Genomic DNA, 21,145 nt, shown 5'->3' with positions numbered 1-21,145 from the left:
CCTCTGATTGGTCAGAGGGCGGGCAGAGCGCTAGCCGTGTGCCCGCCCCCGCACTGCGATTGGCAGAGAGCAGGGAGCCGCGGGCGCGGATTGGCTGCGCATTTCGGCGGGACGAGCGGAGGTTTGAACGGGACGTTGGCGCCGCCATCACCGCTTCAGCCGCTATCGCCTCTGCCGCTATCGCCTCTGCCGCCGCCGCCGTCACCGCCATGGAGCTCTCGCAGCCCCAGTCGCCCCTCCGGGTACGTCCTGCGATCGCTGCGGGGATTCGTGATCCCCCGCCACACCGTCCCCTCAGGGTCTCGGGCACCCGCAAGTTCTCCCCGGTTCCCCCTCAGCATCTCCCCGGGTTCCTTCACAGCCCCCCTTGGGTCTCCTCAGGGTCTCCCGGGGCTCCTCTCTCTGCCTTTGCCCAGCCCTCACTCCCCTCAGATTCCCCGCTCCTCTGCGATTGTTTTTCTCTTCCATTCCCCGGCCGGGCCCCCTCGTGTTCCCCCTGTGCTCCCCTCACCGCCGCCTGTCCCCTCACAGCCCGCCAACGAGAACATCGTGGTGGGCAAGCCCGATGGCCCCAAGAAGCTCTCGGTGGAGCACATCTACCAGAAGAAGACGCAGCTGGAGCACATCCTGCTCCGGCCAGACACCTACATCGGCTCCGTGGAGCTCGTCACCCAGGTAGGAGCAGAGCTGAGCCCCCCGAGCACCTCGGGGCAGGCGGGGATTCTTTAGCAACTGTTTACAAAGCACAAAACATCTGCTTATCTATCACAAATGGCACAGAAGAGGGGCTGGACCTGGGCACTTAAAAATTCCTTCCTCTTTTTTAATTTTTTTTTTTAGCAAATGTGGGTTTATGATGAAGGCATTGGCCTCAACTGCAGAGATGTGACCTTTGTGCCTGGCTTGTACAAAATCTTTGATGAGATTCTGGGTAAGCTGACAGATCCATTGAGTCAGTGAGTGACGGGTTATTAACGGGGGTTGAATGGAAGAAACTGGAGCTAAACATAAATTATCAAGAGCTTATTAGCACTGCTTAATAGCAAGCTATTAATGGGAAACAAACTAAAAGAAAAATTTCAAAACTCCAATTACAAACCTGATTTCGTTCTGCCCAAAATTCTCCCTTTTATGTCAATGGTTGCACTGGAGGAATTCAGAGGTCATTTCCAACCTTCCTAATTCCATGATAACTTGTACTCCTCTTTGTAATTTGAAAAATATTTTCATGCTGAGGTGATTATTAGTAACACTGTAGTGAGTTTTTGTGTTCATTCTACTGGAACACTTCATAGTTTTCCCTTGATTGAGAATGTAATAAAAAACCAATATTCTCTTTCCTTTCTAGTCAATGCTGCAGACAACAAGCAGAGGGATAAAAACATGTCGTGCATTAAAGTCACAATTGATGTGTAAGTTTGGTTTCATTGTTTTTGGTTGCCTCCAGCTGTTCTGCAAAGCTGAGGTGGCACTGCAGGGCTGTGGGGCTGATCTGAGATAGCCCAAATTTAATTCACCAGCAGTGAAAGCCTTTCTCTCTCTTAGTGCCCTGCTCTCTCAGAGAGGGCTGACTGGGGAAACAGCTCTTTTGTTGCTGTGGTTTTCCTCTTCCTCTCCCTGTTTATCTTGGTTGAGCACAGACAGGGCTTTGGTGTGTGGGTCCATTTCAGAGGCAGCATGTGCAGATCTGGGCATTTCTGTGTTGCCTGTCCCCCCTCTGCTGGCAGCTGCTGCACTTGCTGAGCACAGATTTGTTCCTGGTGAAATGGTGCCTTTCCCCAGAGCCTTTTGGTGACTTCTTTCTAATCTCAGCCATTTGCAGCCTTAAAAACAGACTTTTCTTTCCCTCCCCAGAGAGAATAACACAATCAGTGTGTGGAACAATGGGAAAGGCATCCCAGTTGTTGAACACAAAGTGGAGAAGGTCTATGTGCCTGCTCTGATCTTTGGACAGCTGCTGACATCCAGCAACTACGATGACAATGAGAAGAAAGTCACAGGTGAGGAAGGCTCAGATGTGCACTAATATCTCTGAACAGCTCCAAGTGTGTGACCTGAGCTAGAAAGGGCAGGAGGGAGGTCCTGGATGCAGTGTGAAAACTGAAAAAGGGGAAATTTAGGTGAGATATGTGGAAGAAATTCCTCTCTGTGAGTGTGGTGAGGCACAGGTTGCCCAGAGGAGCTGTGCCTGCCCCATCCCCGGAGGTGTCCAAGGCCAGGCTGGACAGGGCTTGAAGCAATCTGGGCTTTAAGGTCCCTTCCAACCCAAACCATTCTGTGATTCTATGAAAATCACATTCTGAATCTATCAGAGAAGTCTCTGTGCTCTGTTTAATCATAACAGCAGTGCAAACATGGGAAACTTGTCTTTGAATATTCTCTTAAACCCTCATTAAATCAAAGTTTGTAGTTGCATACTGAGCTTGTTGAATATTGTTGCTTGTTGACAGTTGTCTTTGGATTGGGTGGACATTGACAAACTCCAGTTAGCCTTGGATTCTTTTAGATGGTTTTGGACAAAGAGAATAACACAAGTCTGTGCTCCTTCTAATTCCAGGGGGGAGAAATGGTTATGGAGCCAAACTGTGCAACATATTCAGCACAAAATTTACTGTGGAAACTGGATGTCGTGAATACAAGAAGTTATTCAAGCAGGTAGGAGCACTTTTCTTTCCAAGGAGTTTATACCTGAGGTTTTCAAATGAGACCCTCAGGTTTTGTTTCAAAACTAGTTCAGTGTGATTAGAGGAAATTTGACCCACAAAATGTAATTCAAAGGAATAATGAAATTAGCAGACAACATGAGAATCTGGTTTTTAACCAGAGTTTTTGTTTAGTTTAAAGATATCTAAAACACATAAACCATCTCACTGCTTTTAAAAACTAAGGTAGTTATGTGTGTTTGTTTGACTTGCAACTCACCAAAGCTCCTTTCCTCAGACCTGGACAGACAACATGGGAAAGGCTGGAGAAATGAAGCTGAAATACTTTGATGGAGAGGATTACACCTGTGTCACTTTCCAACCTGATCTGTCCAAATTCAAAATGACTGTTCTGGATAAGGACATTGTAGCACTGATGTCTCGAAGAGCTTATGATATTGCTGGATCCACAAAGGATGTCAAAGTTTTCCTGAATGGACAGAGGCTTCCTGTAAGTGAGCATTGAAAAGAAACACAAATATTTGGGTTTTTTTCCGTGCCATTTAACCAGTGAGATTCTTTTGAGGCCATTCCTGTCCATCACACAGAGCAAAGGAACACATGCAGGAGGGATTTTTTGCAGGAGGATGTGAATTAAGTATTTATAGGAGCTATTATCAACCAGTTGTCTGCTCTCATCTGCATGCAGGTGAAAGGATTCCGCAGCTATGTGGATCTTTATCTGAAAGATAAGGTTGATGAAACTGGGAATGCACTTAAAGTTATCCATGAGGAAGTCAATTCCAGATGGGAAGTGTGCTTGACTTTGAGTGAAAAAGGCTTCCAGCAAGTCAGCTTTGTTAACAGCATTGCCACCACAAAGGTAAACCCTTAGTGTGTTTAATCAGACTTGTGCCATGTTCTTCAACATGAATATTTTTGGTTATTTGTGTACATATGTAAGTGTACATATGTTAGTGAAAAATAATGTTGCAAAGAATGTGCTTCATGTTTTAAATATTTATATTTTTGTGGGTTTAGTGCCCTCAGTCTCAGGTCCATGTCCCATTCTCCTCAGGGTGGCAGGCACGTTGATTATGTGGCTGACCAGCTCGTGACGAAAATCATTGATGTTGTGAAAAAGAAGAACAAAAATGGAGTTGGAGTGAAGCCTTTCCAGGTACAGTGTCAGAATTTTCCAGGTGGGAAACACAACTTGAGCATTACTGCAAATTGTAACTTTGGCTTAATGCATAGCTGCATTAATTAATAACATATTTTAATTGTGCAGACATTTCATTGTGCAAATTATAATTTTAGCTTAATGCATAGGTGCATTAATTAATAACACATTTTCATTGTGCGGACATTTAATTGTGCAAATTGTAACTTCAGCTTAATGCATAGCTGCATTAATTAATAACACATTTTCGTTGTGCAGACAGTATATAGAAGATTGCTAATTATAGAAATCTCATATTGTCCAGTTTAAGCCAATTAACTTCCCTTTGCAAGTCAGTATAGGTGCACTAAACCTCACTATCTGTTAGATAACACCTATTGAGGTGGAGAGCTGCCAATTCTTGACATCTCAAATCATCTAACACTTCATGAATGTTCATTAGCTGTTCAAAATTAACAAAATATCTGTGAAAATTCCAAACCCTGCAGTGCTGAGTGTTCCCTCATTGTACAGTGTGTGATCCTTGTTGTGTTTAACTACAGGTGAAGAACCACATGTGGATTTTTGTGAATGCCTTAATTGAAAATCCAACCTTTGACTCTCAGACTAAGGAGAACATGACTCTGCAAGCAAAGAACTTTGGCTCTACCTGTAAACTGAGTGAAAAATTCATTAAGGGTGTAAGTCCTGATGTGCATGAGCAGTCAAGATGTCTGTAAAAAATACATAACAAAAGTTTCTGTCACTGCTGAGGCTTTTCCCACAACTTTGGATTGGGTTTTGTGTTGCAGGCAGTTGGCTGTGGCATTGTTGAAAGTATCCTAAATTGGGTAAAATTTAAAGCTCAGAACCAGCTGAATAAGAAATGTTCAGCTGTGAAACACTCCAAGATTAAGGGTGTTCCTAAACTGGATGATGCCAACGATGCTGGTAAGTGTTTGACATCCTTTGTAACCAGTTCATTGAAAAACAGTTAAAACTTGTTCCTTGAACAAAAGATTTGTCTCCTAAGGAGAAGTGAGAAGAGAAAACCTGTCATTATAGTTTTACTCCCATTTTGCAGTCCCATTTACTATGATTATCCCCACTTACTGTGTGCAGTGCCAAAAAAACTGCCTTAAAAGATTATTTATACTTGTTCAGTCGTGAATGTGCAGCCTTGGATTTCATTTCTTAAGTCGAAAACTGACTCAATTTTCTTCTTTTTTAGGCAGCAAGAATTCTTTAGATTGTACACTGATCCTGACTGAGGGGGACTCAGCCAAAACTCTGGCTGTCTCTGGTCTGGGAGTGGTTGGTAGAGACAAATATGGAGTATTTCCTCTTCGTGGGAAAATCCTCAATGTCAGGGAAGCTTCTCACAAGCAGGTGGGTTGGAAAATGGTTACAGTTACGTGCTGGAAGGTGTGGTGTGATTTGTGATTTGTGCAGTGAGTTGGAGCAGCTGCACCTGGAGCACTGGAACTCCAAGGAGCAGTGCCTTAAACACTTCCCTCAGCTTGAGCCTGCCTCACTGGTTAAGTAGGAATATTGATTAAGTCCTGTTCAGTGATTTGCCTGAGGGGATAATATTCATGTTGTGCATTGGGAAATGTTTTGAATTATCTAGAGTAATTTAACCATTAGAAATTACACATTTCTAAACAGCAAAAAAACCCCAGCAGGACAGAACTCTGCCAATAATTCACTTATGGATAACTTTATACTTTCTTGAGCTACATTTTGAGTCTGAAAGACAAGTTTTCATTCTGTGTGATCTCTTTCAGATTATGGAAAATGCTGAAATCAACAACATCATCAAGATTGTGGGTTTGCAGTATAAAAAGAACTATGAAGACCAAGAATCTTTAAAAAGCCTTCGCTATGGAAAGATTATGATCATGACAGATCAGGTTAGGTTCATTAAAATTGAAAGTTGGGAGAGGATAACAATTAGCACTTAAGTAAAGAGATAGGAAGAAAATATTTGTCTAAGTGCTGCAATTGTTGTATCTAATTCTCTGTGTTTCTTTTTCCCATTTTACATTTTTGTGGGTGAAAATGTCTTTTCAGCCACAAAAAAAGTAAAATGGTGAGTTACATCAAACAGCCAGACACTGTCTCTCCATTCTGCTGATTCAAAGTCTTTGACCAGTCCTTGACACCTTTTTTCACCAAGAATACCTTTTCTGTTTCTCTTAATTTTGAGCAATTAACACATGGTGTTAATTTTTAGAGGTGAAAGTGAATAGGGTCAGTTAGCTGGAATTCCAGAGTCATTTACTATTAAGCCAACAATTGTCATTTCCATCATTCTATGATAAAATGTAGTTTGTTTTTTTTATTTTAAAATTCAGGATCAGGATGGATCACATATCAAAGGTTTGCTGATTAACTTCATCCATCACAACTGGCCATCTCTTCTAAGACACAATTTTCTGGAGGAATTCATTACTCCCATCATAAAGGTGAGGGCTGGGGGAGGATGAGGTGGATGCCTGAGGATCCATTGCCCAAAAATGCCTTTCATTTCACAGTTAAAATGTTTGTCCATTGTAGGCCTTTAAAAACAAAGAAGAAATTGCATTCTACAGCATTCCTGAGTTTGAAGAATGGAAAGCCAATACACAGAACTACAACTCATGGAAAATCAAGTACTACAAAGGTTTGTAAAACTTAATATGGGGAAACTGATCCAAGCATTGATGATTTGATGCAGTCAATCCTGCTTTGCAGAAAGGATTTGGACTGGGTGTCCTCCAAGTCTCTTCCCTCCTATGACATTTAGATTTCAGATATCTACAGGAATTACAGATAAAATCTAAAATTATTACATGCTACTGCTCATTTAGTTGTAATTTTTGTGGCTTCTGTGATACATCTTGTTTTGAAGTAATTTAAGTTTTCAGGAAGTCATCTTCACACTCTATGTTCATATGATGCATCACAAAAAATGGGCATAGCAAAACATTTCTTTGAATTGAAACTTAATTTAGGCAAAAAGTCATTAGGATTAACTCTCCTGTCCCTGCAGGTTTGGGTACCAGCACATCAAAGGAGGCCAAAGAATACTTTGCAGATATGGCAAAACACCGAATTGGCTTCAAATATTCTGGGCCTGAAGATGATGCTGCGATCACCCTGGTAACTAACACTTGATTTAATTGCTGGCTTGCTACCTTTGGTATTTCACCTTGTAGAGTGCTCTGTATTTTCTCTTAAAATGCTCTTGGAGGCCTTTGGGCTGGAGACAATCTCTGTGTTACCAAGGCTACAGCTTTAGTTGAACCAGGAGCGGTGAATCTGTCCCTCAACCTGAGGGCAAGAGTACCCTTTTAGTGATGGGCTTTAAATATAGCTTGGAACAAACTGATCACTACAAACCAATTGACATTTTCAGACACAATAGTAAATATTCCTTCAACATTTTTCTGTGTACTCTGCTGCAGTTTTCTCCAAGTTAGATCCCCCTTCCCCAGTGCAAAGCAGTGGATTAAAATAGTTCTTGTTTCTGTGAACTTCACCTTAGCTGGTCTTTGATTCTTAAATATTCAGAGTTGTTAGGCAATGCCAAAAAATCAGATTTTTCCCCAAAAACATTAATTTCCGCTCAAATCTGCTTTAGTCATCTGTTATTATATTAAAAATCTATAAATTTAAACCTAACTACTCTGTCTTGTACAGAGTGGTTGAAATTATGCTCTTAATATGTTTAGCTACAGAACCCTTTTACTGCATTTCTCAGGCTCTTAAATCAGCCTGTTTAGCATGTTGTTCTCCTGGGTAAGCTCTTCCTTTTTCTCAAGTGATCCAATAGTGCACAACCACAGAATGTTCTGGAATTGAGTTATTTTTCATTTTGCAACATGCAGGCCTTTAGCAAGAAGAAGATAGAAGAGCGAAAGGAGTGGCTGACTAATTTCATGGAGGATAGAAGACAACGGAAGCTGCACGGTCTACCAGAGGTAAAAGGTTTATGTTTATAAGGAAACTGGTTTCCAGTCTCTGCCTGGGGCTGTTCTCAGCTTCATCTCAGCACACCAGAGCTGCACACAGCTCACTCAGTGAGTCAGGTCCGGATTAGAGGACGTTAAAAATGTGTCAGGATTTTGCACAGCAGCTTCTTCTCTCATCTTATCAGTGTAGCCTCATTGTCAATTATCCAACTGTCAACTTCATTTTTAACTCTCATCTTTCAAGTTGCTGTATCAAAAGGAAAATGATAACACAAGCAGAGGCAAATGAAGTCTTTATTTCCATCAAAATGGTGGAAATAATGCATCCTGGGAAGTGTTTCCCTTTGCCATGCTAAGAGTGTCATCACTTGAACTGTATTTAGCTGGTCTTACAAGGAGTTCCCATTTCAGTGAAACTAACTAAGAAAATTATTAGGCCCTGTTAAAATTAAGGCAATCTCCTCTCTGTTTTTTTTGTTAGGAATACCTGTATGGGAAAAACACTGATTACCTGACATACAATGACTTCATCAACAAGGAGTTAGTGCTGTTCTCAAATTCAGATAATGAGAGATCAATCCCATCGCTGGTTGATGGTAAGTGATTTCTTAGTCATGATTCTGCATGGTGTATCCCCAGAACTGAGGAAATGGGTGTTTGATGTCCCATCAGAGCCAGAGAACCTGCTGAGGTGTCAGGGTCAGCATCCTGAAGTCTGTTTTCTGCTAAGAGTTTTTCATCATTGGATGAAATGTCTTGTCCATTTTGTAGTATGTTATTGCCAGTGCCTTACTCAGCTGGTACAGAATCTTTAAGTAGTTCTTGCATCTCTGGAGAGCCAAGTGCATCACATCACATGTTCTAACCACAAGGTCTTTTCTGTTTTCACACAGGTTTGAAGCCAGGCCAGAGGAAGGTTTTGTTCACCTGTTTCAAACGGAACGATAAGCGGGAGGTGAAGGTTGCTCAGCTGGCTGGTTCTGTAGCTGAGATGTCCTCATACCATCATGGTGAGGTAAGAACCTGCCTGGGTGTGCAAAACACTTTAAAAGACAAAAAGCCCTTCTGTTGGTGTGAGTTACAATGCCTCTAAAGCAGAATTAGATATTTGAGTGTGTACACCAAAGGGAAGCTGCTGTTTAGCTGTTACCACAATTAATTCTTCAGTATTAATTTAATCTGACTTTGGTCACTCTGCCTCTCCTGCCTGGACTTCATGGGATCATAGTTCATTCAAAAACTGGAACAAGAAAACCCAAAACTTAATTTGTGCTGGACTTAGGCAGATGTTAATAACATTTCTGCTTGGGTGAGGAAAAGTTAAGCACTACCACAAGTTCTCTGTGGAGGCTGACAGAATCTTTCACTGGAGGTTTCAGAGCAGGTAGACAGCAATAGAGACAAGGGTCATTAAAACATTTCAGATGGTCTTGGGATGCATTTTCCTTGAGTTTCCTCCAGTATTTCATCAATTGAGTTTATCATCTGTATCAGTCAAGTTCTTGGTGTGAATATTGCCTTACTTTGTCCATCCCCTGAACCATTCTGCATTGCACAGCTTTGCACCTCCTTTATTGCAGGCTGCACTGATGATGACCATCATTAACTTGGCTCAGAACTTCGTGGGCAGCAACAACCTCAACTTGCTCCAGCCCATTGGTCAGTTTGGCACGAGGCTGCACGGGGGCAAAGACTCTGCCAGCCCTCGATACATCTTCACCATGCTCAGGTCAGCATTTCTAAAGTTCTTACTGTACTAAAGGACTCAATTTTACAGCAATTAGAATGAAAAACAAATTGGATTTTTCCCTTTAAAACTTTGGACCTGCTCATAGTAGCAACAATTGAAATGAGATTCAGGTGCTAGATTCCATTATGGAAACGTGGCTATCAGCACAGAGAATATGGAAATGGAAGCAGAACCAAAGGGAGACATTTGGGTGGGATAATAAAAATTAAGGAGGTTTCTTTTTGCATGGGAGTCATGTTCTGTACAAGAATTTGGGCTTAAATTCCCTTCTCTGTTCCAGTCCCCTGGCACGCCTGGTGTTCCCACCAATGGATGACAACATCCTGAGGTTCCTCTATGATGACAACCAGCGTGTGGAGCCAGAGTGGTACATGCCCATCATTCCAATGGTGCTGGTCAATGGGGCTGAAGGGATTGGCACTGGCTGGGCCTGTAAAATCCCCAACTTTGATATCAGGGAAGTTGTTAACAATATCCGTCGGCTGATGGATGGAGAAGAGCCACTGCCAATGGTAAATAATATAATTTAAAAACAAATGTCTTGCTTGTTAGTTTATTGAGCATTTTATGGGCATGCTTAAAGAAAGAGGCATCCACACAAAGCTGAATCCAGTGGTTTTGCTCCTCAGCTTCCCAGTTACAAGAATTTCAAAGGCACCATAGATGAGCTGGGGCCTAATCAGTATGTGATAAGTGGTGAAGTGTCCATCCTTGATTCTACAACCATCGAGATCACTGAGCTGCCTGTCAGAACATGGACACAGGTAATAAACAGAGAATCTGCTCTGGGAATGTACAGTTTGCTCTTTAAAGAGTAGTGGGTTTTGGATCTGACTTTTTTTTTTCCTCAGACATATAAAGAGCAGGTTCTGGAGCCGATGTTGAATGGGACTGAGAAGACCCCTCCTCTAATCACAGACTACAAAGAATATCACACAGACACCACTGTGAGGTTTGTGGTGAAGATGACTGAAGATAAACTAGCAGAAGCTGAAGCTGTAGGGCTGCATAAAGTCTTCAAACTCCAAACAAGTTTAACATGCAACTCCATGGTACGTGACAGATTTTGCTGAAGGAATTTCTTGGTTTAACTCAGGCTCTGTGGACAGCTGCAGTCGTTGCGTGAAACAAAAATCCTCTTTGGCAGTAACCTATTCACTTTGATTTTTCTGCTGTTACTGGTTTTAAATCAGCTTTCAAAGGTCAAGAGCCTGACTTAGGAGTGGGTCCAGAGTGGATGGTTTGCCTGAAGGAGGCAAAATGATCTGAAATCACAGTTTGCAGAGCTCTGTGAGCCAGCAGCAGGGGCACTGAACGTCTGGTTCCTGACAATGTGTGAAGCTTTGATGCGAGATGTTTGTCCTGCACAGAGCTCTAAGATTCAAGTAACCTTAACTCTACTGCTTGTATTCCAGAACACTGAAATTCTAAAATTGTCTCTGCTGCTGTGCTCACAAACTGAAGAAGTTTCTGGAGCAACACTGAAATTTGACAATTTGTTGGTTAATAATTAATAATTCAGTGGTACCATCACACCTGTGTTACAGGTAACTTTCAGTGGGTTTGGAATCAGCTTTATCATCATAACACCCGTGTTCTTTCATTTCCCTGCAGGTTCTTTTTGACCATGTCGGCTTTCTCAAGAAATACGACTCTCCCCAGGATATTCTTAAGGAGTTCTTTGAACTCCGGCTCCGATATTACAATCTGAGGAAGGAATGGCTCATTGGGATGCTGGGTGCTGAGTCTGCAAAGCTGAGCAACCAGGCTCGCTTCATCCTGGAGAAAATAGATGGCAAAATTGTCATTGGTATGTTGTTCTTGGTGACTGGCATTGGAACTGGGAGAACTGGGTGATCTCTTGAGCTCTGTCAGCACCCCCTCAGCCCCAGGCTGGTTTTTACAAACCACACCAGGGCTTATCTCTGTTCTTGTGACATCTAAGAGGAAAATGCTTCACAGAGTATCCTTGGTCTGTGTATTATACACATAATAATAACAATGGGATACTTATGCAGCTTTCCTGCTCTGTGTTTGAGAATTTTTGACAGAAATTTTTAATAGTTTAGCAATAATTCCCATTTATTTCTGACTTGGTAGGAGTAAGTGTTAATTATTTGTGAGTTTAGAAAGGGGCAGTGTTTGCTGTTAAATGCATTTTTAAGAATCTGTACCTCTCTCCATTATCTTTGTAAACCTCTGCAAAAATACTCCAAATCACATTCTCAGCGGACTGGGGGTTTCAAACTTAGATGATACTCAAGCAGCAGCATCTGAGAATCATGAGCTAGAAAAAGAAGCAGATCTTTGTTCCCAACATTCACATTTTTCAATCAACTTTCCCCCCTCGGTGTAAAAGCCGGGCTGTGTTCCGCTGCCTTCACGGCCAGACAACGTGTCATAAGATGCTTTGTGGTTTGTGTCTGAAGGCAGCCCAGTAATCCCAGCAGCTCGAGTCTGTCTGACTGAACTCAGGAAGAGAAATAATTCCCCTGAAATTCATTTTCTTGGGCTTTTTTTGTAATAAGTAGTTCCAAGGCTGCCAGAGCTGGTTTCATTTGTATTTGTGTCTCATGGTTGATGGTTTCTGATACCTTAAAAAGGAGCAAATTCCAGCTGAAGCATTTCCAGTGGTTGAGCACTTAGAGCATAAATTTCCTGGGTGATGTCTAATGAGGTGCAAGCTATACCAAGCTATCAAGGGTTTCTTTCTCCACATGATGTTTATACCATCATACCTTTTTTTCCCCAAGTTCAAAAACTAAAAACAGGGGAAATGCATGTATGGAAACAAAGAAAAATATTAACACTGTTTTGGCTGGTACAGGAGCAATGCTTCCCTGACAAATCTCCTGCTAAATAGGAGTTTTTCAGGTGTTGTTCAGGCTCTTCCACATGTCCCAGCTGTGATGTGGAAAGGCTGGTTTGGAGCTCTGCAAGATGCTGAGCAGCTACAACCGCAGGATCCAAACTGTAAAGATCATCTGTATCTCCTAACAGCCACTGGTAGTGGGCATTGAGTGACAATCCTGAAATGTCTGTTTGCAGAAAACAAACCCAAGAAAGAGCTGATCCAAGTTCTCATCCAGAGAGGGTACGAGTCTGATCCAGTGAAGGCTTGGAAGGAGGCTCAGAACAAGGTAATGCCTCAGTCATCCTCTGAATATGCCCAAACTGGCCCAAGCTCTGAGGCTTTGTAATCCTTAGAGAGGCCCAAGTTGCTTTTCAATGGGCAGGATTCCAAGAGCTTCCGTGTTTGATCAGTAGCCCTACCCATGTGTGTCAGGGTTTTTGTTGACTGTGTTTCTTTCAAATCCACATTTAGGATGAAGAGGAGGGGGAGGAAGAAGAAGAGAGTGACAAAGAATCAGCTGCAGCCTCTGGCCCTGACTTCAACTACCTGCTGAACATGCCCCTGTGGTATCTGACCAAGGAGAAGAAAGATGAGCTCTGCAAGCAGAGGGATAACAAAGTAGGTGCCTTCCTTTCCTTATAAAACCATTATATTTACAATATATTATGTGTTATACAGGTTTTTTTTGGCTGGTAGATTAAAATGTGTTAGTGATGATTATCTGTGACTCCCTTTAGGAAAAGGAGCTGGAAAACCTCAAGAGGAAGAGTCCCTCTGACCTGTGGAAGGAAGACCTTGCTGCCTTCATTGAAGAACTCGATGTATGTCAATGCTCAGTGCAGAAAATCAACTCCCTCATCTTATCCACCAGCCCTTTATTGACTTTTGTATTTTTTTTGTGTTATTTTCTGCTCCCCTCTGCAGGTAGTGGAGGCCAAGCAAGCACAGGATGAGAGTGCAGGGATTGTTGGCAAACCTCTGAAGGTGAAAGGAGGGAAAGCAAAGGTGAAGAAGGCCCAGCTGGCAGAAGTAATGCCATCCCCTCATGGCATCAGGGTTGTTCCTCGCATCACTGCTGAGATGAAGGCAGAGGCAGAGAAGAAAACTAAGAAGAAAGTAAAGGTAAAAAGGAACATTGCAAATGCTCCATCTTCCTTTACACCCTCTTCAATACAGTCCTAAAAATGTGAATCCTTGTTAGCTGGACTTGTCCTGTTGAAGCAGTTGTTCAAGGAGAGGGACAGGACCCAATCCTGAAGATTTGGGGAACACTGGGAGTAGGGATATCTCAGTCTGAAGGAGAGCAGACTCACATATCATGAGGTGGCTTAGAGGGGAATTTTTGGCAACATTGCACTGCCAGGGATGGGCTGGTAGCTCAGAAAGGGGGGTGGATGCAAGTAAGGTTGTTCCAGGTGTCTTGGGAATTTGATAAACCCTCTAGCAGGCAGGAAGCACAGCCAGTACATTCCCTTCTCCAGAACAGCCTTTTCATATCCTCCAATGCTTTCACCCACTTAATGCCACCTTTGTTCTCTGTATCAAGGAGATAAAAAAGATTGAACTGTTTTTATAGGACTAGTTGAAATTGTGTCATTCAGCCATTTCCAACAGAGAGATATAACCCATCCCTTCACCTGTTTGACCCTGGAAGCCACACAGGTCACTCTTTTCCTCCACATGATTCCACCCAACAGTTTTTCCAAATAATTCTTGCTTTTGTTTTTATCCCACCCTGTCCTGTGCTGCATCCCCATCCCCCCAGAGCCAGCACACAGCAGCAGGACCAGAGTGCTCAGGAGTGGGGCCAGAGTTCCTGTTTTTGTTCATGTTGGATTTTACCTTTTAAGTCACCTGATTTGGGGGCAGATTCTGTCCAATTTATAGATCCTGTCTGTAATCAGTTCTACACACAGTTTATTTCACAGACTTAGGTTTCTTGTACCACTAGTTTTACATGGCTAAAATAAGCAGCTCCTTCCTCCATTACCCCATGTGCCTCTTCTCTGTGAGCTGACTCACTGTTTGGTATCTGCTTGCATCTGCAGAGTGAAAAAACTGAATTTGATGAGAATCAGGATGAAAACACATCCGGAGAGAAGGAGACTGCAGGCCTGAAGAAGAGATTAGCACAGAAGCTGAAGACTGAGCAAGGTAAATGCTTTGATGTTATTCCCTCCAAGGAAAAGAGGGAAAGGGTTGTCAGTTTGGTTATCTGACCTCTTCCTGAGGGTGGTGAGCAACACCTAGGATCAGTAATTTTGGAAAAGCTGGATGAGAAAGTGATCCTGGATAACAGTCAAGCAGGATAGATTCCTATTTCTCTTTCTTTGAGCCAGAATCCTCTGACTCCAGTGTATTTCTAAGCTGAACTTGAACTGCTGACCCTGAACTATACATGGAAGTTTGCTGGTTCATCCTGCCTCCCAATATTTTTCAGGAGCTAAGAGACAGGCCACTCTGCCTTTCAAGCCATTAAAGAAAACCAAGAAACGAAACCCTTGGTCTGACTCAGGGTCTGATTCAGAGTCTGACTTTGAAGCACCTCCTCAAAGAGAGCGAGTGGTTCGCCAGGCAGCAGGTGAGTGAGGACATGGATGCAGGAGAAGGATGGTCCCCCTTATGGAGGCTATATAGGGACCTCCCAGAGCCTCAGATCACATTTAGAAATCATCTTTAAAAGGCTTCTTTATTTTTCTGCCTGAAATTACTAAATATTTCTACCGTTTGTGCACATTTTCAAGGAAAAGCAGAAATGGGCAACTAGAGAAATATGGCTATTTGGTTTAATTACACAACTGTCTTGGCACATGAAATGTGTTGTGGGTGAGGTTGGAAGACTCCAAATGACAGAACACACTTGTCATTTGGAGTCTTCTCCCTGGCAGACTCAGCATCTGCTTGTTTTTATTCAGATCTTTATTTTTTAATAACTGTAGCTAAAATATTGAAAAATAAACAGAGCTGCATATTGCCAAATGTGTAAAAAATAACACATCTGTGTTCTTCCATCAGCCAAAGTCAAGCCCATGGTCATTTCGGACTCAAATCACTCCAGCTCAGATGAGGACCCTGAATTCCAGGGTGACAGTGAAGGCAACTCAGAATCAGACACAAACTCTAAGAAAAAGGCTCCTCCCAAGCCCAAACCTGCTCCCAAGTGAGTATTTTTCCATAATCACTGGAAATTGTGCTTAACGCTACACAGAAGTTAAAAGCTACTTTTTTTTTATTCCCCTATTTAGTGCCTCATAAACTGAATTAAAAACTTGGGGTTTTGTTTTCCAGGGAAACTACTGAAAAAGCAGCAAAAGCTCCCAAGCAAAAGGCAGTGCCAAGTGCTGTTCCTGGTGAGTGTGAGACCTCTTAAACCACGTGGATTGCTCTGTAATCCCTCAGCAGTGCACAGGGAAGAGCAGAGGGGATAATTTGGCTGTTTCAGGCTGACTTTCTGCTTTCCTTATCCCATTCCAGCCCAAGATGTCCCTGAGGACAAGGTGAGCCAGGCTCCTGAAGCTCCATCTGTCCCAGCTCCAAGCACCAAGGCTGTGCCCAAAAAAACTGTAGCAGCCAAGAAAGCTGGAGCCACCAAGGGTAAGGGCAGCTCAGCAACATCAGTTTTTGAGAACAATTATAATTCCTGTGGAAAGCAGTCCCAGTGATTTCGCTTGGTGTTCCAGGGCCTTGCCAAATGGAGTTTGCATTTCAGCAAAGATCTGAGGTTTGTGGCAGAGGTTCTCTGGTTGTCATGTTTGAGGTCTGTTTCCAAACATATCGTGTTCTAGTTCATGTTGGACATGCTAGGAGGGAGGGAATTTTAGTTTGGGAACAGGAAAAGTGAATGCTTCCTACAGTGCTATGTAATACTTGGCAGGGATAATCCGAGTGGAATTTGTGTCTTGCAGTCAATGTCCTACTTCGTGTCTTTTTGGGAAGAAAGCAGGCAAGCTTTTGGGGGTAGTTTGATCTATTCAGTGCTGGATCCATCTCATCCATCTCCAGCATTTGACTCGGGGATTTTCAAACCCCAAGACTATTGACACTGTTTTGTATATTCCAAATGGAATCAACTCGGTGTTGATCCCAGCAGGAAAATAGTGTTACTTCCACTCCTAAATTGAGAAAGCATGTTATCACTCAGAAATAGCCTGAAATGAGCTGTGCTTCAAGATGCTCTTTTAAAAAGTGAAAATATAGGTAAGAAGGAATGAGTTGAGTGTTTGGGAAATTCCTTCCTTGCTGTGCAGGATTTTGAAGGTCTGAGATAGGTTATGGAGCCGTGAGAGATCAGGACTTTTCAATCTGAAATAGTCTGTAAATTGCTTTGGGGACGCTTTCATTTGATCCTCTAAATGTAGCGGAACTGAGCAGATAAACAACCTCATTCCTCACCATCTGTGGAAGAAAGATCTTTCTAGAAAACCCAGCTTCAAACGGAGCCGACCTGCGCGCTGACCCCGCGGCAGCACGGAGCCTGTTTCTGTTGGAAGCAATTCCCAAACTGGGAAGGAGAGAGGAGTGAAACAGGGGTTTAACACCATGCTCTGTTCCAGACAACCAGCCCTCCATCATGGATATCCTGGCCAAGAAAAAGGCTGCACCCAAAGCCAAGCCAGCAGCCAAGGAGGGACCTCTGCGTGGCGAGGGTGACAATGCCAAGGGGAGGAAGGCTGTGAAGAGGCAGCCAAGCTCTTTGGATTCGGATTCTGATTCGGATTTTGGCTCCAAGCCTGCCAAATCTGTTGTATCAAAGGTTTGTGCAATGAGGGAACCCCAGAGCGTGGGGTGGGTTCTCCTGTCAGGAAAAGCTGGAGGTCGAATCTCTACCTGGGTGTGGGGAATGGGGAAGAGGAGGGTCATAGAATCATGGAATATTCTGAGCTGGAAGTGACCCACAAGGATCATAGAGTCCAACTCCCAGCCCTGCACCCCAGCAATCCCACCCTGTGCCTGAGTGTTGTCCAAACCCTGCTGGAGCTGTGTCAGCCTTGGGGCTGTGACCATGCCCTGGGGAGCCTGGGCAGTGCCTGAGCACCCTCAGGGGTAAGAACCTTTCCCCCATAAGGGTCAGCCACCCCAGATCCTTGGTCTGCTCCCACCACCCCAAACACCCACTGTCACTGTCCCCATGTGGTACTCATCATGTTCCCTGAGGGTGCTCACACCCATGATTCCTTTCCTGCTTTCCCTCCAGAAATCCAAGGTACAGGAAGACACCTTCACCATTGACTCTGGTGATGAAAGCCCTGCACCTCAGCCCCGTGCCAGGCCTGGCCGTGCCAAAAAACCCGTCCAGTACCTGGAGGAGTCCTCTGAGGATGATCTATTTTGAGTTTTTAGGAAAATTTTAAACTCCAGATCCACAACAAGCCTTCAGCAGCGCTCCAGAGCTCCCACCAAAGACCATCTCAGCCTAGGAAATCTTCACCAAGTGTGAGCCACTCCAAAACTGTTCATTACTGGTGAACACAGCTCGTTTTTACTTTGGTTTTAAATAAGTTAGATTTGTTTAAGCAGGAACATCCCCTTTTTGGTGAACACTGGAGCCATGTGCCCAGCAAGTGCTGCCACACTTCCCTCTTCCCCATTATTTGACACTTTGTGGTCATTTTAGTGTTAAAGTTGACTTTAGAACATGCAAAATCCTTTAAAATTTATACATTGCTCTTAAAATATCTTATAGTACTAAAATACATTAATTTTTAATTCTACCACCCAACACAGGTGAGCTGGAGTCATTTTTCCAACTCTATTCCTTCACTATGTAAATATTTCTGTGTTTGTTCTTGTCCCGAGTTTGTTTGTTGAAGTATTTGTCTAATAAAAGTGTTTGTACTTATTTTCTTCACTTCACCATGGTTTTTTTGGGAAATAACAACTGCAGAGCTTGTGCTAAGATCTCCCTGTGTCAGAGCAAAGGGCTTGGCACAAGCTCTGGGGGTGCTGGGCTGCTTGGCCACTTCCCCACTGGCTGTGGCCACTGTGGCTCCCCAGCTGAATTCTTGTGAACACCCCTGTGGTCCCCAGCACGGGGGGAGCTGCTGTGGTTGCCCCATGCCTGGAAGTGTCCAAGGCCAGGCTGGAACAACCTGCTCTAGTGGGAGGTGTCCATGCCTGTGGAAGGGATGGGACTGGATGAACTCTAAGCTCCCCTCCCACCCAAACCATTCCATGATTCCATGAAAGCCCAGGGCCCCCCGTGCTATCGGTGCTTTGCTGGAACCCAGTCAAGTGGGGAAAGCTCTGTCAGATTTTCCACTGGCTCTGGAGAGCGTCTCCGGCGCGTCCCCTGCACAGGCCGGGCTATTTACAGCTCCTCTGCTGCACAATACCCAGGACAGAGCCACGGGTGGGCTGTGGGGCTGCTCTCAGCTCTGGCATCACCCTCAGGTGCATGGAGAGCTCTGGGAACACAGAGTGCAGCACGGAGTCCGTACCAGGAGTTTCCCATCCCAAAACTTTGGATGGGAGCTGGGCTCTGGGGCATCAGGCGCTTACCCACCCTGGGCATTGCATGAGGGGGGTCTGAGGGTGACCTGTGCTGTCCTGGGCTCTGCTCCCGTTACTGGAAAGGGGATTTGAGGGCTCACCAAATGGTGAGGCTGGCAGGAGCCCTGGCTGTGCCACACAGGATTTTGTAGGGATTAGTCTACACGTGCTGGAGTTAGGGACAACCTGGGAAGATCCATGGGACCCCCAACAGCCCTGGCACAGCATCCTGGGGCAGAAAGGGATGGTGCCAGCTGTGAGCATCCCCCAGGCACTGCAGGGGGCATGGGTGTGCCCAGGCTCTGATGCATCAGGGGGTGATGGGGGGGGGGGTCTTTTGGGGTCCAGTGCTGTAGCCTGGGGACCCAAAGGCCCTGTGAGTTTGGGAAGGACAAAGTTTGGGGGCATTTCTGCACTGAGGTGGCCACCACTCCTCTCTCAACCTGGCCAGGGCAGCTTTTGTCCTTGAGCCCCACCGGCAGCGCTGAGCCCTTCCCTCCCTCCAGGCGCCCCTGCGGGCGCTCTGTCCCTTTAAAAGGACTCCAGGCGTGGCTGTGGGACCATTATCCCATCCCAGCTGGACAAAGAGACCGGACAGTCCTGGACGGCCCTGGACAGCCGCTGCCAGCAGCGCTGGCACACCGTGGAGCGCAGCCCACGCAGGTACGGGGCTCTTGTGGGGGGCCACAGCTCAGCCAGGCCGAGCTGTGCAGGGGCACCGGGGATGGGGAACCTGCTGGTCCTGTTGGACCCATCCCTGGGGGAGCGAGTCCTGGGCACAGCGGGTGCCTGGGGACACCCCTGGCAGTGCCTGGGGAGCGGGCACGCCGTGGTGCGCTTGGGAATGGCGGGAGGATGGAGAGCTGGAGGGGCCGCGCTGCCACCGGGGTCCGACCCGGCGGTCACCGCGTCCCCTCAGCGCTGACCCCGCTCCCGCAGCGCGGCCATGGGCGAGTGGGGCTTCCTGAGCTCGCTGCTGGACGCCGTGCAGGAGCACTCGCCCATGGTGGGCCGCTTCTGGCTGGTGGTGATGCTCCTGTTCCGCATCCTGGTCCTGGCCACCGTGGGCAGCGACGTCTTCGAGGACGAGCAGGAGGAGTTCGTGTGTAACACGCAGCAGCCGGGCTGCAAACCCGTGTGCTACGACGCCGCCTTCCCCATCTCCCACTATCGCTTCCTCGTCTTCCACGTCGTCGTGCTCTCGGCGCCCGCCGCTCTCTTCGTCATCTTCGCCGTGCACCAGGCGGCCAAGCCGGACCGCGGGGGAGCTCCGGGCCAGCGCGCCCGCCGCCTGCAGCCCTTCTACGTGGGCAGCGTGGTGGCTCGGATCGCCGCCGAGCTGGGCTTCCTGCTGGGCCAGGCGCTGCTCTACGGCTTCAGGGTGCAGCCGCTCTTCGTGTGCCGCCGCCGGCCCTGCCCGCACCGCGTCGACTGCTTCGTCTCCCGGCCCACCGAGAAAACCGTCTTCATCCACTTCTACTTCGTGGTGGGGCTGGTGTCGGCGCTGCTCAGCCTGGCCGAGCTCGCCCACCTCCTGCGCAAGGGGCCCCCGGCCCGGCCCGGCTGCTGCCGCCGCCCGCAGGAGCGGGGCCCGGCGCCCGGGGGTGCTGCGGAGGGACCCCACCCGCGGGGGGACCTCACCGTGTGACCCGGCTGGGATGAGCTGTGGCCGGGGACAGCGGATCTCCCGGCCCCAGAGGGGTCTCGGCCCTCGCCGGGCCGGGCTAGGCCGTGCCCCGGTGCCCCCGGTGCCCCCCGGTTCCTGTTGTGGGCGGCGGACACAGGGCTCACCCGGCGGCTGCTGGAAAAAAAAAATACGGACAAAAAGAAAATAAACAGGTCCCATCCCTGCACAGTGGCAGGAACACCCCTGATCCCCCCAAGCCTGGCATGGGAGGGCCAGGGCTGCTCCCAAACCCCAGACTGCTCCCAAAACTGAGCTGGGAGTGTCACAAATGCATCAGGGCTGGCCCCTGGCATAGAGGGACATCACTGTGGCCTCAAGGGTGGGAAGATCAGAGCTTTAGGATACTGGGGGGACCCCAAAGGATTCTGTCCCAGTCGTTGGGGATGACCAGACAGGCAGAGCAATATGGGGAGCCCTCCTGCAGCAAAGACCCCCCCTCAAACAGAGCTTGGCGTGCCACAGCTTGACCATGTCCCCACCCCGGCTCCCCCTCCTCCCCTGGTACCCCCTCAAGAATAACGAGCCAGGCGCTAGAATAAATAAACTTTATTCTGGAGCCAGCCCCCCCCGTCCCCCCTCCCCGTCCTCCCCGTGCCGGCAGGGCC

The 21,145-nt window shown here is 46.2% G+C and overlaps 2 protein-coding genes across 2 annotated transcripts; both read left to right on the top strand.

Annotated features, from left to right (window-relative positions):
* Positions 1-209: 209 nt before the first annotated feature.
* TOP2A (DNA topoisomerase II alpha) lies at positions 210-18,092 on the top strand. The gene is made up of 35 exons (XM_054281532.1): positions 210-242; positions 532-675; positions 841-931; positions 1,349-1,412; positions 1,855-2,000; positions 2,558-2,655; positions 2,941-3,153; positions 3,352-3,525; positions 3,721-3,822; positions 4,368-4,505; positions 4,617-4,755; positions 5,036-5,193; positions 5,592-5,717; positions 6,162-6,272; positions 6,364-6,469; positions 6,839-6,948; positions 7,677-7,769; positions 8,242-8,356; positions 8,654-8,775; positions 9,341-9,489; positions 9,791-10,022; positions 10,140-10,274; positions 10,362-10,562; positions 11,125-11,320; positions 12,559-12,650; positions 12,836-12,982; positions 13,102-13,185; positions 13,289-13,486; positions 14,413-14,518; positions 14,805-14,945; positions 15,380-15,524; positions 15,653-15,720; positions 15,839-15,958; positions 16,918-17,117; positions 17,559-18,092. The coding sequence occupies exons 1-35, from the start codon at positions 210-212 to the stop codon at positions 17,694-17,696; spliced, it is 4,635 nt and encodes a 1,544-aa protein (XP_054137507.1). The 3' UTR covers positions 17,697-18,092.
* Positions 18,093-19,799: 1,707 nt separating this feature from the next.
* Positions 19,800-20,501, top strand: GJD3 (gap junction protein delta 3). Its single transcript, XM_054281639.1, has one exon. It carries the CDS (start codon positions 19,800-19,802, stop codon positions 20,499-20,501), a length of 702 nt encoding a protein of 233 aa, XP_054137614.1.
* The last annotated feature ends 644 nt before the right edge of the window (positions 20,502-21,145 follow it).

Source organism: Melozone crissalis, unplaced genomic scaffold (genome assembly GCF_028551555.1).
Source record: "Melozone crissalis strain CALT ecotype California unplaced genomic scaffold, PUWL_Pcris_2 ptg000032l_1, whole genome shotgun sequence".
NCBI lineage: Eukaryota > Metazoa > Chordata > Aves > Passeriformes > Passerellidae > Melozone > Melozone crissalis.
The sequence above is the reverse complement of the archived record's forward strand: the minus strand, read 5'-3'. Positions and strand labels throughout refer to the sequence as shown.

Excerpts from the sequence above, each read along its gene's own strand:
- GJD3 (XM_054281639.1), top strand. The coding sequence starts at position 19,800 with ATGGGCGAGTGGGGCTTCCTGAGCTCGCTGCTGGACGCCGTGCAGGAG.
- TOP2A (XM_054281532.1), top strand. The coding sequence starts at position 210 with ATGGAGCTCTCGCAGCCCCAGTCGCCCCTCCGG. Across the intron at positions 6,949-7,676 it reads ATGATGCTGCGATCACCCTG|GCCTTTAGCAAGAAGAAGAT; the intron begins GTAACTAACACT and ends TGCAACATGCAG. Across the intron at positions 12,983-13,101 it reads GCAAGCAGAGGGATAACAAA|GAAAAGGAGCTGGAAAACCT; the intron begins GTAGGTGCCTTC and ends GACTCCCTTTAG.